Source organism: Sinocyclocheilus grahami, unplaced genomic scaffold (genome assembly GCF_001515645.1).
Source record: "Sinocyclocheilus grahami isolate Dianchi unplaced genomic scaffold, SAMN03320097.WGS_v1.1 scaffold964.1, whole genome shotgun sequence".
In the NCBI taxonomy this organism is placed as follows: domain Eukaryota; kingdom Metazoa; phylum Chordata; class Actinopteri; order Cypriniformes; family Cyprinidae; genus Sinocyclocheilus; species Sinocyclocheilus grahami.
In genome coordinates this window covers 54,365-73,700 of record NW_015506143.1, presented here as the reverse complement: position 1 = coordinate 73,700, position 19,336 = coordinate 54,365, and the positions used below count along the sequence as shown (strand labels likewise).

General features: G+C 39.3%; 1 protein-coding gene and 1 long non-coding RNA gene across 3 annotated transcripts; both read right to left on the bottom strand.

Moving 5' to 3' along the window:
- Positions 1 to 3,973: 3,973 nt before the first annotated feature.
- LOC107564801 (translocating chain-associated membrane protein 1-like) lies at positions 3,974 to 13,772 on the bottom strand. Its single transcript, XM_016249963.1, has 11 exons — positions 13,520 to 13,772; positions 12,665 to 12,731; positions 12,047 to 12,171; positions 10,627 to 10,743; positions 10,500 to 10,558; positions 10,074 to 10,158; positions 9,864 to 9,934; positions 7,165 to 7,269; positions 6,846 to 6,989; positions 4,096 to 4,253; positions 3,974 to 4,014 (listed from the first exon to the last, which is right to left on the bottom strand). Exons 1-11 carry the CDS (start codon positions 13,637 to 13,639, stop codon positions 3,974 to 3,976), a joined length of 1,092 nt encoding a protein of 363 aa, XP_016105449.1. The 5' UTR covers positions 13,640 to 13,772.
- LOC107564790 (uncharacterized) lies at positions 8,611 to 9,307 on the bottom strand. Of its 2 annotated transcripts, XR_001606288.1 has the most exons (4): positions 9,144 to 9,307; positions 9,017 to 9,075; positions 8,750 to 8,829; positions 8,611 to 8,675 (listed from the first exon to the last, which is right to left on the bottom strand). It is a non-coding gene; the product is annotated as an uncharacterized lncRNA (long non-coding RNA). The 2 variants fall into 2 exon arrangements; XR_001606287.1 differs by having other exon boundaries at positions 9,017 to 9,307.
- Positions 13,773 to 19,336: the final 5,564 nt, after the last annotated feature.

Sequence of the window (19,336 nt, the reverse complement as noted above, 5' to 3'; positions counted from 1 at the left end):
GATGATGGCTGATCACTGCAAACAATATTGTAAAAACATGTATTTTGTGAATTAGATTTTTTTCACCCATTTACATTTATATACACAAAATCAAAACAACTAAGCCACATCAAAACACCATTAGTCTCTCACATGACAGAAGTTTATTCTCATCGTCTCTTACGTACTTTGTGTTTTTATCCACCAGAATCCCACTGCTCAAAAATACACAAAGTGAAGACTCGCACAGATTATTACAGACCAAATTAAAAACTCAAACGAAACAAAAAACAGTGACAAAGCGGCAGTGACGTCTGAATCTTTTCACAATATTTATAGTCACCAACAGTATTTTTCATTTGCAGTCCCACTGAAATGGTAGAAAGCTTCTCCCACACAGTATAAAAATAATAAACCCATAAGCAGTCAAATATTTATATGCTCTAAATAATGTTCATCTCTCAACAGTTCAACGCTATAAAAATAGTTAAAAAATTATTCAGTAGTGAATTACTCTATATCATTATTTTCCTTTAAACGTCATATAAACTAAATGGAAAACAAAACAAAAAACCTCTTGACGAAGAAAAAAGCATTCTGCTTTGAAATGGGGCTTAATCAGAGGTTTGGAACAAAAACAAAACCAACATTTTTGTGGGAGATTTTAGTATTTATCCTCCGTTCAGTCCTCCAGACATCTGTTAGAGAAGAACCAGCACCGACTTGAGTTTCAAGAATTTATACAGAGTGTTATTTCAACACCACATTAACCGTCACTATCCGCAGGTACAGATCCTAGAAACTGAGAATGACCTCTGTGTGTGTTACGAAGGTCACGGCGAAGGTTTCTGTTGAGTCCTTTTCTCTGGGCTCTTTCACTAATGCACCGAACTAAAGCAAACCATTGACTGATTCGGACCCGGTTCTGCAGCCAGATTCAGGCACTTGACCTACAAACCAAGTATGATTTCTAACTTGTACACACAATACAAAGTAACTGGGAGAGAGCAGCAAGTCCCTTTCATATAATCTGGCAACTGGTACACAGCACGAGTGTGTGTCTATGAATCTGTATGATCCCACAGTGTGTGTGTGTGTGTGTGTGTGAGTGAGTGTCTGTTTGTGTGTGTGTGCGTGTGTGTGTCTGTGTGTATGTATGTGTGCACGCATGTGTGTCTGTGTGCGTGTGTCTCTGTGTATGTGTGTGCGTGCCTGTATGTCTGTGCGTGTGTCTGTTTGTGTGCGCGTGTCTGTGTGCGTCTGCGTGTATGTCTGTGCGTGTGTGTGTCTGTGCGTGTGTGTGTCTGTGTCTCTGTGTGTGTGTGTCTTGTGTGTGCGCGCACGTGTTAAGACAGGGTTCACAAAATAAATGAAACAAACTGGCAGTCTGTGATTCGCTTTTACACTTGGTTATACAAAAAAAGTAGTAAAAAACGTTTAACAAACGGCCACTTTTGATTGCATGCCTACGGTTTTATTTCTGCTCAGTGAGGCAATTCTTCCACAGATCGCAACATGCACACGTTCACGGCATTTCAACGAGGAAAAGAATATCGAATTCTCTCATCACACTAATAAACGCAGCACTGACAGCAGCAACTCCAAATGCTGTCAGCTTAAGGACACTTAAAGAATCGTATGGTTTCATATAAACTACGTGCTGACAGAAATACAGGTGATAGATAACAGAGCAGATCACTCAAGCGCAAGGAAAAAGGCCACAAAGTGCTGAGAGTGATGTTCCAACACTTTTCACAGCTTCAGGGCTTCATAAACGTCTGTATAACGCAGCACATTTAACTTAAAGGGTTAGTTCATCCAAAAATAAAAATCAGGCTGTGTTTTACTCACCCCCGATGCATCCTAGGTGTATATGACTTTCTTCTTTCAGACGAATCCAGTCGGAGTTATATAAAAAATTTATCTTTCAAGCTCTATCGTTGCACTCAGCGGGTATTGCATGCATCAGTCCAAATGACCACAACTATAGGGTATATTATACTACAATACACTGCAGTTTACTGTAGTAAAAACTAAAGTATACTACAGTTTATCAGTTCACTACAGTATGCTGTAGAATTCATTAAAGTGTTGTAAATACTGTAATATATACAGTACTATAATACACTTTACTATAGAATGGTTCAAAAACACTATAGTATTTACTATAAAATACTATAGTATTTTTTCATGTGGGATGCTTCAAACATTCAGGTGTTTACCATTATCTTGTTGTGTGTTTTACCCAAGACAGGTGATGAAAGCATATTTCATAGTTCAGATGCTTATTTTCTCAAAGGAAGGTTCAGGAATATCTAAATTGCTCCCTTATTTAATCTGTCTTCTTATAATTAATGAAACTGTTAAAGGTGCATTCATTAGTAACCTCAAAGTTGTTCAAACCCAATGGCAGCCCTGTTGAAAAAACCAGCATATGCTGGTTAGGTATGTTTCGATGCTGGGTTGCTGGTTTAAGCTGGTCATGTGCTGGCAAAGGACCAGCATAAACCATCAAAGGACCAGCTTAAACCAGCAAAGGACCAGCTTAAACCAGCAACGGACCAGCTTAAACCAGCAAAGGACCAGCATAAACCAGCAAAGGACCAGCTTAAACCAGCAACGGACCAGCTTAAACCAGCAAAGGACCAGCATAAACCAGCAAAGGACCAGCTTAAACCAGCAACGGACCAGCTTAAACCAGCAAAGGACCAGCATAAACCAGCAAAGGACCAGCTTAAACCAGCAACGGACCAGCTTAAACCAGCAAAGGACCAGCATAAACCAGCAAAGGACCAGCTTAAACCAGCAACGGACCAGCTTAAACCAGCAAAGGACCAGCATAAACCAGCAAAGGACCAGCTTAAACCAGCAACGGACCAGCTTAAACCAGCAAAGGACCAGCATAAACCAGCAAAGGACCAGCTTAAACCAGCAACGGACCAGCTTAAACCAGCAAAGGACCAGCATAAACCAGCAAAGGACCAGCTTAAACCAGCAACCCAGCGTCAAAACATACCTAACCAGCATATGCTGGTTTTTGCAACGGAGAAAGGTGTTACTGCCACATATCAACGTGGATCAGCATGACCGTCTGAGCTTTATGTGAATGACACTGATACTAGTGAGTTTTAGACAGCGCTCTACACAATAATTCATTCCCATACCTTGTCTATCAAAAAAGAAGCATCTCTGGCATCACTACTCAGGATTTTGTGGGTCATGAAATCTCTCCACCTTATGTATGCCGTACTAATGTTTACGCTCTGTGTTTGTCTTTGTCGGTCTTTCTCTCTTCTGGCTTCAGTACTTTTCTGCTTCTTTGGCCTTATAGGTTCTGATTCTCCCATTGGTTAAGCACGATAAGTGTTTAGCGAAACACCGCAGGTCGAGTCACTGCAACAGCGAAATGCACTATTGATCTGCACTCCACATAATTAAAGCACTTATAGAATACTGTTAGGAGTAGTTCATCTAATGCGAGACTCTTCACAAAAACGTCTTATTTCCTAATGTGGACACATTTTTAAATCCGTACCAAACTACTGAAAGTACACCGCAAGCGTGTGACTTGTCATTTACTTTAAGAGCCTGTAAAGAACATTACTACTTAACTAGCCAGCTAGACTCTACCTATGAAACTAATAATTACCACAATTCATCTACCAGAGAAAAAAAATGTGTGCTACATATCCTACAGTTGTTAATACTGTACACAATACTGTAGCTGTCCCTCTTCACTCCTACATGGAGCGTCCGGTTGTGGTTTAATTTTTTAAAATCTTAACGTCTTCATTTTCATCAGTTCCATGCATCCAGGCAGCATCCGGCCACTGAACGTCATGGTCCCAATTTCAATACTGACATGACAATCAAGTTAATCTTACTGATACAAGTCACTATGAACTAAGAGCCTACCGTTGTTTTGAATGTGTTTGAATCACTAACCAGAAATGCTCCAGGAACAGAGGGGTCGCTTTCTAAAATGAGTTTTTCTTTAGTGCAACACTTGTGCATAGGCAATTTGAAGAGTACTGTCTAGAGTACTAAAGATAAATAGGGTTCTTTCAAAAAAAATATTCTAATCTACATGCCAAATGACTTTCAGGCAAGACTCACCCCGAGAGTCCTTCTTGTTGGGTCTGCTTTTTGGGCTGACAGCTTTCTTCTTGCTGGCCTGGATTTGAGATTGTTCTCTCCACTTCTTCAGCTGGAAATTGATGAATTTCCACATCATCCAGGCCTGGGTCAGGCAGATGGCTGACAGGCATGTCATCCTAAAAGAGAGACCATCATTCACAAATACTTCAATATAGCTTCAGAATATCTCAAATTTGAGTTCTACCCTCGCTATTCGATCCTTGGATGGGAGGGCTGTCTAAGTCACATCAGCTAACCATTGCATACCTCAGGGTTCGGTGTTTGGCCCTCTTCTATTCTTGATATACATAACTACACTGAGATCATTCAGCCTCATGGCTTTTCCAACCTGCTATGCTATTGACTTGAAGCAACTGCTGTTTAAGCCTGATGACCCCAGAATACAAATACAATTCTTGTGGACGTGTGAGACATGGTTTTATTGAAAACCACATCTAATTATAATCCTGCCCAGTAGGTCAACACTAGGGATGGGTATCGTTAAAGTTTTTTTCACGGCATTACTACTCTTACTGCTTATTGATCCGGTACTGTCAAGCTCAAAGTATGCATCGCTTTTTACATGTACGCTAGAGTATGCGTTAGGGCTGGGTAAATAATATCGATATCACGATATTAATCGATTCTCATGTTTACGAAACGATATCGATTCTTAAATCCCAAGAATCGATTATTCTAGCCTGTTTTCAGTTAATGGACAGAACATTGAAGGGCACTTCCCATCCAATATATCGCAATAAGCATTGTGCGTTGTGCATCTGGTGCTGTTAATATGAAACAAAGTCTCAGATTTCAATTTATGTCCATTGTATTGCAATATTTAAACAATAAATGTCACTTTGGCACTGTTTAATGTGGAGTGACAGATCGCTGTAGCGCCTCAGTTCAACAGACGCGGCACGTGAACTGATCATCTCCTCCACATTAATACCAGTTTCAGCACATAAACAATAAACATGACTAAACATCTGAAGGCAAGTTAAAAGAAAGAGTACAACTTTACAATCCGTATCCTGTCTCATGTAATCGCTCAATCAGTGTTTCAGTTGCGCAAAGACGTCAATATAACAGCTTGTAAACAATTCATGTAACATCACAGTTACCTCAGAAAAACATATTCGGTGACCATAAACTCGTTAGTCAGCCTGAAAAATAATCTGTAGAGAGGGGCATTTTGCTAAATATATGCACATAACATTCATTATATATTTTTTACTGTTTTGAATGTTTTATTTATGTTTGAATAAATCCGTCCAAGTTTTTATGACAGACACTATTTACATGTGTACATTTAAAAAAAACGAACTTAAGTAATTGTAACTTAATTATAAAAACTTAATTAAGTGCAATTTAAGCAGTTGTACAGCACAAATCAGTCAATTTTAACCTTCAATATTATAATGTAGTACCATCTGACTCTCATGTATATTTTACAGCAGGGCTGTCCAAACTCGGTCCCGGAGGGCCGGTGTCCTGCAGAGTTCAGCTCCAACTTGCCTCAACACACCTGACTGGAAGTTTCTATGCCTAGTAAGAGCTTGATTAGCTGGTTCAGGTGTGTTTAATTAGGGTTGGAGCTAAACTCTGCAGGACACCGGCCCTCCAGGACCGAGTTTGGACAGCCCTGTTTTACAGCATTAGTTGAGAGATTTTTTTCCTTGAGAAAATTTGGCATGTACTGTACCTGATATGTATCCAAAATAATTGATATTGACGTGAATTGGTAATCGAATCAAAAGCTTGTGAATGCAAATCGAACCGTGAAATTTGTCTCAAAACCCAGCCCTAGTATGCGTATGCACATGACGTGAATATCGTCATCAGAACTGTACATGCGTGTACTGTACATGCACCGTCCGTTTTTTTTAAACAGTGCGTACAATGCAAACGCAGCTCTCACATGCATTCCGGATTGTTTTTGCAGTACTCAGTTTAATGTCCACAAGGTGTTAACACGAGTTAACAAGTGTGTTTTCTTTGAGCTGGTGCAGTTCATATATGTGACCTTAGAGCACAAAAGCAGTCTTAAGTCGCTGGGGTATATTTGTAGTAATAACCAAAAATACATTGTATGGGTCAAAATTATCGATTTTTCTTTTATGCCAAAAAATCATTAGGATATTAAGTAAAGATCATGTTCCATGAAGATATTTTGTAAATTTCCTACTGTAAATATATCAAAACTTAATTTTTGATTAGTAATATGCATTGCTAAGAACTTCATTTTAACAACTTTAAAGATGATTTTCTCAATATTTAGATTTTTTTGCACCCTCAGATTCCAGATTTTCAAATAGTTGTATCTCGGCCAAATATTGTTCTATCCTAACAAACCATACATCAATGGAAAGCTTATTTATTCAGCTTCCAGCTGATATATACATCTCAATTTTAAAAAATTGACCCTGATGACTGGTTTTGTGGTCCAGGGTCACATATCTGACTGCTTGTATTTATTGACAAAATTGTATACATGTGAAGTAAAATTGAAAATTGAGGATGCAGTGTATTGTGATATCGAATTGAACCGAGTCGATGACATGGTAATCATAATCGAACGAACCGTGAGACCAGTGTAGGTTCATACCCCTACTACATAACATGGACTAGCGTCTTCTGCCGTTATGGTCTCATTACAATGTATTTGTCTGCTAAATCAAGTAAATATCACAGAGGAAGCAAACATGTGTGAAATCCGGCGGACTCACCTGACAGTCAGCACATTAAAGTTTCCCTCTGCTAAAGAGAATCCCTGATTATCTGTGTGGGACAGGCCGAAACCAAACGTCAGGACAGAAACGGTGAGCGTCAGGAGGCGGGTGATGACAAACAGCAGAGCCCACAGCGTGAACCTAAGATGCAAACACAGGCCGGGCCTCTTAACAACAGCCTGAACAGTTCAAAGACAAGCTCAGCAGGGGATGGGAAATGAAGCAGGCAGAAATCATATACAATTCTAAGATTATATGGCAAGACAAATGTGGAAAGAAGCACAATGTGAGGGCTCAAGATAGGGAGTGAACGAACCCCTTCTGCTTGTTTTCATCACTGAAGTAGAAGAGTCGCGAGGCGTGGAAGAGTAGCTCTACCAGATAATGCGGCACCAGAAGAACCAGACCCAGGCGGTGGAGACTGAGAGAGAGGACACACCTGAGTCAGATTCACTCAATAACTCAAACACACGTCCACAAACTGCTTCCTTATGAATTAACCACTATTGCTGCACTCATCTACCATGCACTGTTATAAAAACAACCGTACCTTCAGATTCTGTGCGGTGCTTAGTTCTACTGAGGCAATAGTTGCTCCCTTAAAATTGATTTCCAGCAGATTTTTACCATTATAATGGCATTTTTTAAAGCTTATTAGATGCACGCATCATCTTATGTCAAATTCTTGCATTTAAAATGGTAATAATATTAAGACATCTGATGTGGCATTTAGATGTAGTTACACATTTGCTAAAAACATGACTGTTTAATACAGCTCAGAGGTGAATTAATTACATTTGCACTGTATTTAGTTTTTTTTATATTATTATATTAAAAAAACCTATGAAACTAAAACCACCAATATCAGGTCTTAACGAGGCGTGTCACTGAGTCATTCATTCAGACAATTCATTTAAATGTCCTATTCATTTAGTCATTGAATCATTCATGAAAATGATTTGTTCAAAACAAGTATGTGTTGCTCATGGATGCAAAACAATTCTGCTGTGATTTCATTAAGACATTTTCATTGACAAAATAAAGCAAAAACATACTGTGTCTAAAATGTAAGTCAAAATGTTTACTTACCGTTTTATAAAATCAATATGACATTCACAATCATGCTGATATCTGGGAAAAACAGCACTTCTGCTCATGTGATATTGCTTAACTTTATCTTTTTATAAGGGGGGGAAGATTAAACAACAATTATGATATTATTGTAGATGATACATATCGCACACCCCTAAGCTGGAGTCTTGATCTCGGGGACGTCTAAATAAACCAAAACATTTTTCCCAACATTCGAAACGTGATTAATCTCATTTCTGAAAATGTATGAGAATCGCACTGCTATTTAGACTAAATGGCTACACTGCTGCTGTAATAAACGCTGAATAAACATTAATTTTCACTATTTTCTTTTAAAAAAGGTACGGCCGAGCTCTTGAACTAACAGGTTTGGGTCTTGAGGTCCATCACTACCCTCACTGTAAAACCAAATTCACCCTAAAATAAGATAAAACACTCACTTAAGGACGTAGGCACCAGCAATGTGAAATATATAAAGGCAAATGTAGTACAGCTGACGTGGAATGTCCTCCTAAAAACAAAAATAAACACAATTTCAATTTAATAATGTATAACAACGACCATATTGTATACTATTATACTATAATTATACATTGTTAGAAACCATTTCTGTCAGCTTCAAATATATATGGCAAAAAACCAAGCCTTACCTTTCGTACTTTCTGAAAATACAGCTCCGGAAGAGCATGGAACCAGTAGGCAATCTGACAGATATAGAAAAACTTCACTTGGAAACTACAAGACAGAAAGAGGGTTGTAGATGAGCTTGTGGTCAATGCAACGGTGCACATAATGTGTCAGATACTCACAAATACTAACACAAACAGGTTACAGTTTGAGTAATCTGAGCTGGGAGTTTTCAGTGTTGTTGGAGTAGTTTAATTACATCCTGCAATAATCAAAAACGGACAATGATGTGTTCAATATATTAAATGTTTACTTAATTACAAAAGCACTAGAGACCCTCAAAAGCGCTTTATCAAAGTGAGATGTGCTACTTTTCTTAGGGATTGGACATAAGGGAAAAAAAAAAAAAAGGTTGTTAGAATGAATGCGTCACGTGACTTCACACTCACGCCATGTTGATATGAGGATAACCTTCCCAAAGAAAAGTCGGATTTGTCACAAACTCCTCCTGTTGATTAGAGAAACGGTCAGTTAGTCTGTGTGCAGATGAGAGCAGGGTAGCATCAGATCTCTTACACTGGTGAGGATGCTGCAGCCCCAGACGAAGGAGAGCGAGTAGAAGGTGGCCAGCTGGCCCGACTCATTGAACTTGCTGTGCTTTGTTTTGGACAAGTGCAGCCGACGGTTGATTTTCTGTGGAAACACAATCAGGTCACTGCCTTGAGAGATGAAGAGCAATTTGAAGAAACCGTTCAAATGAGTTTCATGTTGACTGATAAAACTGTCTGACACGGGCTTTAGCAGCAAGGCCTGATCTGACACATAACAAATGACCAAAAAAAAAACACAATGTTTTAGCACAAAATATATAAATGTATGTGCATGTACAACATTCTTTTGCATGCATTCATGTGTGACCCTGGAGCACAAAAGCAGTGTTAAGTCGCTGGGGTATATTTGTAGCAATAGCCAACAATACATTGTATGGGTCAAAATTATTGATTTTTCTTTTATGCCAAAAATCATTAGGATATTAAGTATAAATAAACCAAAACATTTTTCCCAACATTCGAAACGTGATTAATCTCATTTCTGAAAATGTATGAGAATCGCACTGCTATTTAGACTAAATGGCTACACTGCTGCTGTAATAAACGCTGAATAAACATTAATTTTCACTATTTTCTTTTAAAAAAGGTACGGCCGAGCTCTTGAACTAACAGGTTTGGGTCTTGAGGTCCATCACTACCCTCACTGTAAAACCAAATTCACCCTAAAATAAGATAAAACACTCACTTAAGGACGTAGGCACCAGCAATGTGAAATATATAAAGGCAAATGTAGTACAGCTGACGTGGAATGTCCTCCTAAAAACAAAAATAAACACAATTTCAATTTAATAATGTATAACAACGACCATATTGTATACTATTATACTATAATTATACATTGTTAGAAACCATTTCTGTCAGCTTCAAATATATATGGCAAAAAACCAAGCCTTACCTTTCGTACTTTCTGAAAATACAGCTCCGGAAGAGCATGGAACCAGTAGGCAATCTGACAGATATAGAAAAACTTCACTTGGAAACTACAAGACAGAAAGAGGGTTGTAGATGAGCTTGTGGTCAATGCAACGGTGCACATAATGTGTCAGATACTCACAAATACTAACACAAACAGGTTACAGTTTGAGTAATCTGAGCTGGGAGTTTTCAGTGTTGTTGGAGTAGTTTAATTACATCCTGCAATAATCAAAAACGGACAATGATGTGTTCAATATATTAAATGTTTACTTAATTACAAAAGCACTAGAGACCCTCAAAAGCGCTTTATCAAAGTGAGATGTGCTACTTTTCTTAGGGATTGGACATAAGGGAAAAAAAAAAAAAAGGTTGTTAGAATGAATGCGTCACGTGACTTCACACTCACGCCATGTTGATATGAGGATAACCTTCCCAAAGAAAAGTCGGATTTGTCACAAACTCCTCCTGTTGATTAGAGAAACGGTCAGTTAGTCTGTGTGCAGATGAGAGCAGGGTAGCATCAGATCTCTTACACTGGTGAGGATGCTGCAGCCCCAGACGAAGGAGAGCGAGTAGAAGGTGGCCAGCTGGCCCGACTCATTGAACTTGCTGTGCTTTGTTTTGGACAAGTGCAGCCGACGGTTGATTTTCTGTGGAAACACAATCAGGTCACTGCCTTGAGAGATGAAGAGCAATTTGAAGAAACCGTTCAAATGAGTTTCATGTTGACTGATAAAACTGTCTGACACGGGCTTTAGCAGCAAGGCCTGATCTGACACATAACAAATGACCAAAAAAAAAACACAATGTTTTAGCACAAAATATATAAATGTATGTGCATGTACAACATTCTTTTGCATGCATTCATGTGTGACCCTGGAGCACAAAAGCAGTGTTAAGTCGCTGGGGTATATTTGTAGCAATAGCCAACAATACATTGTATGGGTCAAAATTATTGATTTTTCTTTTATGCCAAAAATCATTAGGATATTAAGTAAAGATCAAGTTCCATGAAGATATTTTGTAAATTTCCTTCCGTAAATATATCAAAACTTAATTTTTGATTAGTAATATGCATTGCTAAGAACTTCATTTGAACAACTTTAAAGATGATTTTCTCAATATTTTGATTTTGTTGCACCCTCAGATTCCAGATTTTCTAATAGTTGTATCTCGGCCAAATATTGTTCTATCCTAACAAACCATACATCAATGGAAAGCTATTTATTCATCTTTCAGATCATGTATAAATCTTAATTTCACAAATCGGCCCTTATGACTGGTTTTGTGGTCCAGGGTCACATATATAAACTACCGTTCAAACGTTTGGTGTCAGTAAAATATTTATCATTATTATTATTATTTTTTTATAAGAAATGACTACTTTTATTCAGCAAGCATGCATTAAATTGTTAAAAAGTGACAGTTTAAAATGTTACAAAAGATTCTGTCATACTAAAGTAATTTCGAACTTTCTATTAATGACAAAAATCAGCTGTTTTCAACTCTGATAATAACTAGAACCGTTTCTTGAGCGACAAATCTGAATCGCTGAATGAGCTCTTTTAAACTGTGATAATATTTTACAACAACAGTGTTTTTAACTATATTTTTCATTCAATAAACGCAGCGTTAGTGAGCATTAATATACATTAAAAAAAAAATTACCCGACCTCGTATACATGTTTTTAATTTACAAATTATGCATTCAGTCTAACAATTTGAGTGAAAGCAGTCTAGTACAGCTAAAGGAGATATGTGTCCCCTTCTCTTAATGCCAGCATGGACTCGAGCTGGGTGGGACCTGAGGAGCCGTGAGATTTGAGAACGTCCCAAAGAGCATTTTGAGCTTCAACAGAAGGACTTCACATGCTCATCTGATTAGTGATCAAGAAAAGGTGCACAATCTTAAATACTCAGATAAGCTAAAACAGCAGAGAACACATGACTTACGTCGAGTATGTACTCTTGAATCAGGGCATGAAGGATTACGGCAATGAGTAGGTAAAAGAAGACTGTGGCCATGTCCTTGGGACCGTACTTGTAGTAGTTGACAGACTCAGGCTTGTCCTCTGCATCTGAACAAAACCAAGCGGCCAAAATGAAAGCCTGCTCATTTAAACTCAATACGCACTCATTAGGGGTCCGAGCAGAGCGGCTCGTTTAGAGACGCTTTCCGCTAATTGTCTCAACTGGAGAATTTCATCTGACCACACACAGTGACATTTGCACAACTGATGAAGCCACCTGGGTGAGCGGAGAAATGCCACCAGCGACAGAAAAACACATTCACTTGACTACAATAAGGCCAAAATCATTATATTCTGCCTCTTCAATTATCCGTTGTAAGCCAAGTTGCCTGAAATATATCTTCTGAAACACTCCGAAAGAAAATTTGTATTCAGATTTAGTTCAATTCTGGCTCTATGGAGTGCTGTGACCTACTAAGTTACAGATAAAGTATATACAATAACATGCACATTTATATTAGTCAATAAGCCAAATCTGATGATGACTGGCACCTTGCGGTTATATTTTAGTACAAGCGTGATTGAAAGATCTAGATCGTACCCGTATCCAGGCTTTGTGTGACATTATACTGGACTGTGATGAACATAATTGCAAATTTTGCTGTCACCTGCAAAAAAAAAAGAAAAGAAAAACATATTAATACATACAAGTACACACAAACATATTGCAAACGAGATGCACAAGCCACAAGTTTAACAGCCGCACATTAAATAGTTCTCGCCATTACTGATACTAACATTAGCAAGAATGATAAAACTAATCAAACGGACTTTAGCTGTTATAATGAAGCTCCAAGCCAGTTTAAATGGAGAGGTAGTTTAGCAGGTCATAGTAATGCAATGAGGAAGCAAAGTCACAAGCTGCTTTATACTTTCATTATTTCATTCAGCACGTTTAGTGCTGCTGTTTAACTGAAATAACACTTAAATCAAGAGATTGTATCAAGAGTATACCAAGATGAGAATGACTGGAATAGCTGTTGTATTGCACTACATGGACACCATGGTTTTAGGACAGAAGCGGGTGTCTATGTAGCATAATACAACAGACTGCACTGATGCATGATATTATAGGAGTGTAAGAGTCAAAAATAACCTAAAATGTGACAATCATGTTGTTATTTCAGTATAAAAGTAATAAATGACCTACAATGTGATGCACATATACGAGTATAATTTTCAATAACATCAAACATGATCATTTAATAATAAATAACTCTGAACTCAAACGTAATGACCTGGTTGATTTTAATAGTAAACATCTATCTATACTCAATAACAACAGCATGGCATCATACGAGTTTAACATCGAAACCCTCAAACATGGTGGCCATGTCCTATGTTATAGATTTAATACTAATAATACAGCGCGATGATCATGGTAGGAAATGATCACCTCAAACATGAGCCCCAGCAGGACGATCATGGCCACACAGGACACCATATCCGCGTGATTCTGGATCACAAACTCGTGGCTCAGCACGGGAGGACTCTTGCTCTTCTTTCGGAAGCCCATCGCTCTTCTCTCGCGGGGGACAGAGGCTCCTGATCGGGCAGAGACGCGCAGCTGAAGCAGATGGAAGCCCTGCTACACTCACAGCCGCGTACGACGCGTGCGACGCGTGCCGGAAGCCGTGAAGAGCGCAGGCGCTGCAGGAAACATGTCGCTGCGTCCGATGCTCCTGATCGGGCAGAGACGCGCAGCTGAAGCAGATGGAAGCCCTGCTACACTCACGTGCGACGCGTGCCGGAAGCCGTGAAGAGCGCAGGCGCTGCAGGAAACATGTCGCTGCGTCCGAAAGCCTTCGGAGGCAGCATTCCAACGCAGGCAGGCATCAACGCAGTAACATTAGCAAGAATGATAAAACTAATCAAACGGACTTTAGCTGTTATAATGAAGCTCCAAGCCAGTTTAAATGGAGAGGTAGTTTAGCAGGTCATAGTAATGCAATGAGGAAGCAAAGTCACAAGCTGCTTTATACTTTCATTATTTCATTCAGCACGTTTAGTGCTGCTGTTTAACTGAAATAACACTTAAATCAAGAGATTGTATCAAGAGTATACCAAGATGAGAATGACTGGAATAGCTGTTGTATTGCACTACATGGACACCATGGTTTTAGGACAGAAGCGGGTGTCTATGTAGCATAATACAACAGACTGCACTGATGCATGATATTATAGGAGTGTAAGAGTCAAAAATAACCTAAAATGTGACAATCATGTTGTTATTTCAGTATAAAAGTAATAAATGACCTACAATGTGATGCACATATACGAGTATAATTTTCAATAACATCAAACATGATCATTTAATAATAAATAACTCTGAACTCAAACGTAATGACCTGGTTGATTTTAATAGTAAACATCTATCTATACTCAATAACAACAGCATGGCATCATACGAGTTTAACATCGAAACCCTCAAACATGGTGGCCATGTCCTATGTTATAGATTTAATACTAATAATACAGCGCGATGATCATGGTAGGAAATGATCACCTCAAACATGAGCCCCAGCAGGACGATCATGGCCACACAGGACACCATATCCGCGTGATTCTGGATCACAAACTCGTGGCTCAGCACGGGAGGACTCTTGCTCTTCTTTCGGAAGCCCATCGCTCTTCTCTCGCGGGGGACAGAGGCTCCTGATCGGGCAGAGACGCGCAGCTGAAGCAGATGGAAGCCCTGCTACACTCACAGCCGCGTACGACGCGTGCGACGCGTGCCGGAAGCCGTGAAGAGCGCAGGCGCTGCAGGAAACATGTCGCTGCGTCCGATAGCCTTCGGAGGCAGCATTCCAACGCAGGCAGGCATCAACGCAGGAAGGCAGGAAGGCAGGCATCAACGCAGGAAGGCAGGAAGGCAGGAAGGCATCAACGCAGGAAGGCATCAAGGCAGGAAGGCAGGCAGGCATCAACGCAGGAAGGCATCAAGGCAGGCAGGCAGGCAGGCATCAACGCAGGAAGGCAGGCATCAACGCAGGAAGGCAGGCAGGCAGGCAGGCATCAACGCAGGAAGGCAGGAAAGCAGGCAGGAAGGCAGGAAGGCAGGCAGGCATCAACGCAGGAAGGCATCAACGCAGGAAGGCAGGAAGGAAGGCAGGAAGGCAGGCATCAAGGCAGGAAGGCAGGCAGGCATCAACGCAGGAAGGCATCAACGCAGGAAGGCAGGAAGGAAGGCAGGCATCAACGCAGGAAGGCAGGCAGGCAGGCATCAAGGCAGGAAGGCAGGCAGGCATCAACGCAGGCAGGCATCAACGCAGGAAGGCAGGAAGGCAGGCATCAAGGCAGGAAGGCAGGCAGGAAGGCAGGAAGGCAGGAAGGCAGGCATCAAGGCAGGAAGGCAGGAAGGCAGGCATCAAGGCAGGAAGGCAGGCATCAAGGCAGGAAGGCAGGCAGGCATCAACACAGGAAGGCATCAACGCAGGAAGGCAGGAAGGCATCAAGGCACGTCCGAATCCAAATTCTGCTTTACTTCCTGTCTCTGGAGGTACCTTCTTCTGATCGAATTCTGAAGGCAGCACACAACACATCTTATTTTCATTTATTGCAGATGGTACATAACAAGACAGCAAACGTCCAACAACATAAGGCACATTCACCATAAATAATACAAATAATCAACATATAAATAATTATTATTATACTCGCAACAATGAGGGAAGAGAAAAAAACAACTACAAGGAGCACGAATCAATAGAAGTAGGAAAACACATCAAATAAAAATGCACTAAAATAATACATATTTTGAGATAGAAAGGCTTTCTGTTTAGTTTTTTGTAAGTACTTAAAGCTCCGAAACATTTTCACAAACTCACAAAGAAATGTATTAAAGGAGGGCTTGCGTTTTTTTCAGTTTGCTTGTATGAATATGATATTTAACAATAAAACAAAGTTCACAACATCCCCCCAAAAAATTTTTTTTAATTTAATTTTTTTAAATTTTTACGTTTTTATTTTATTTCGGAAAAATGAATTGTTCTGTAGGATTTTGTTAAATTGACATTTCGGCAACAATAAATAAATACATAAATAAAACGCGATTACTGGGCTCCCCACATCACAGAGTTATTAAAAATGTATGACATCAGTAAAGTATCTATAAATATCTCAATTTAAAACATTATGCGTGTAGGGCAGGGGTCACCAGACTCGGTTCTGCAGAGTTTAGCTCCAACCCTAATTAAACACACCTGAAGCAGCTAATCAAGCTCTTACTAGGTATACTTGAAACTTGCAGGCAGGTGTGTTGAGGCAAGTTGGACAAAAACTCTTTGCAGGACCTCCAGGATCAAGTTTGGTGACCCCTGGTGTAGGGGAACACGTTTTGTAATTATCAACAGCAGCTGGGCTCCGTTCAATGGTGCAAAACGTGTTTTAAACGGAAACAGTGGTGCGTTGAACACCCTGTTCTGATGACGCAAGAGTTGCAACTATGGCAGCTGAGAAGGAAATTCTTTCTGTTCTTTTTGAAGAATTTTCGGAGCCTGATGAAATCGGTATAAATACGTGTTTAATACTGCAAAATACGCTCGATGTTACAGTCACTGCCCTTGCCGTCCAGAATAAAAGAGAACATCCCAGTCGAGTGAAGGGATTTGTGGAACTGTGGTTCCTAATTATTGTGATCCAACATTTGCCTCGCATTTCAGGATGAAAAGACAAACATTTCAGGTGAAGGCAGTGGTGATACGCAGGTATACGCTGTATACCCACTAGGAAAGGTGAACGATTTCCGTATACCCACTTAAAAAAACGCCAGGATACGTAACAACATTGTTTTGTAACAGAACTTCCACACGTCCATTCGTAAATTCACCCCGTCCATGTTGCGAAGCACCTACGTTTTGAAAATCACGCCGTGTTTCTGTTGATGACCAGTGCTATTGCGCAACTCTTGCGCAGCATTGAATGTGAATCACTAAAGGAGATATGAAACGAAAACAAACTCAAACTACACTCTTTCGGTGTTTTCGTAAGCCTGTCCCTGAAGCTGCTGCTGCTTCGGCTGCAGCAGATGACACGAATCGCTTGAATGTTTTCATTGGCAAGGCTTAAAAAACGTGCAAATGATTACGTTTCGTGAGGACGCAGCAGTGGCCCCATCGGAGCAGTGCATGATCAGTCAACTGTCCCGAACGTCTTTCATACTGGCCTCTGGACATCAGATAGTCACTACCGGACCTGGTCATGATCAAATATGTTAGCTTTACTTGGCGGCATAAAGGAATAGTATGCAATTATTAGAAATTTTAACTGTCTGAAAATGAAAGTAAATGAGGGGAGTTGAAAGAATTCTTATCCTGTGGCACCCTCTAGTGGACTGCAGTTGTCCTCTAGAGAGGGCATTTTTGCTCAGCCAATGCAAGTCTATGGGAAATCTTTGATTTTTGATAATTAGTTATAGAAAACTTTAAGTCTCATCAGTTAGAAAAGATATAGAAACAAACTACAGATCAGGTCCAATGTCTGTGACGAGTTTGGTGCTTGTAGCATTAAAGCCCTTGGAGGATATACAGTACAGTTGAAAAGTATTGGTCTCAGTAGAATAATAATAAGTTTAAATAGTTTAACACTATGTTGGCTTTCTCAAGCCAACACAACTAGCTAATAACTTAAGTAACGTTAGTGTGGTGGATCAGTGAATGCGAGAGAAGGGGAGAGATAACACACATACTGTGTATGTGTCTAGCAGTTAAACTCAATACAATGTTTATATCTGCTTGTTTCAGATGATGAGAGAGATGAGAACTCCTGACCAACCTTGTGGACTGAAAGTCAGGCTAGGGAATTTAAAAACAAGCTCTCTTAAATGTGCATTGAAAATTGCCAGCTGATAAAACCTATTCTCCAGGGACCATATTCTTAAGATAAATGTAACTGGCTGAGTTAAATGATTAATACTAAACAGTAAGAAATCAGTCCTGTCTCCCCAGCTGTAAATGCCATTAGCTGTTAAAGTCTTCTGTTGCTTATAATAAACTGACATGTTGATATCACATAAGCAGTCTTTCAGAATGCTCTCAGTTACATAGATGCATATTGTATGAATTAGTGAATGTGGTGGTGCTTATGGGGTGTTGCTGTGGGACGTTGAGTATGAGGCTGGGAGGGAATATCAGAGTATACCCACTACAAAAAACTTGACACCACTGGATAATCCACTTCTGTGTTATGATCTATATGACCTTATTATTTTTATTGTGAGTATTAGGCTTATCATTATTGCTGATCACTGTTGTTGTGCTATGATATTAATATTTACCATTATATAAACAAAGGAGTAGGCCTATAGAAAAGTTTATGAAAGTGTCACTCCACAATACAATAGCAAAATATATAAATATGTATATTATTTTTATGTTACATTAATCAGTGTCTAGCACACCTTCCTAAGGAAAGGATATGGACCAGAAGAAATTCGAGTTTGAGTAAAGAAGTTTAAGATCTATACTTGTGCTCTTATTATTTCAGTTATTTTGCCATCATGTGCAAACAATATACTTGCTCTTGTGAAGTTATTTGGATGTTAATTACATTGTGCGAGCTGTCTCTTTAATACCGCGTGGTTTACATACATGTTGCTGCTGATTGGGCTGACATGTTTGACACACCCACCAAACAAGAGAAAATGCATCTCAAACACCGTTGCACACCGTTTCCAGAAACATGTTGTTCAAACCGGAAACCGTAGCAAAACGTTGCGCACCGGTTTGAGCTTGAATGTGCCCCTGATGTATGTGGCGTTCAGCTGTAAGTAGGGCTTTTATTTTGACTTTAGCTTAGACTTAAGTTTCCTTCTTGATTCACACATGGCCTTTACATAAAAATTTGGATTTGTGATTGAGCGCAGTTGTTTAGGTATGATCAGTTTACAGTTTTTTATTTTTATTTTTACGAAATAAAAATTTTTTGTACACCCGTTTTGCTGTTGCTGGTTGTTTATTTATATTATTCTCTCGAAACACATTTTCTAGCTTACTCGTTCAGTGCCTTACTTTAATATTTCATTAATATACCGCATTATAACATTATATTTAATTAATGTATTATTTTCAAACCCGCAACTTTCTAAAGCTGACAAAATGATATGATACAGACAAATGATAATATCTTAAATTGTTATTTCCATTCATTGTAATGAGATTCCAGTCACATTTACTATAGTAATATGATGAGTTTGTGATACCTATTTTAAACAGAT

What these genes read in the sequence shown, in the direction of transcription:
- LOC107564801 (XM_016249963.1), bottom strand. Translation starts at nt 13,639, where the DNA reads ATGGGCTTCCGAAAGAAGAGCAAGAGTCCTCCCGTGCTGAGCCACGAG. An exon ending in TTCAAGAGTACATACTCGAC is followed by an intron (nt 10,744 to 12,046) that starts GTAAGTCATGTG and finishes GTGTTTCCACAG; the next exon opens with AAAATCAACCGTCGGCTGCA. An exon ending in CAACAAGAAGGACTCTCGGG is followed by an intron (nt 4,015 to 4,095) that starts GTGAGTCTTGCC and finishes TTAGTACTCTAG; the next exon opens with ACAGTACTCTTCAAATTGCC.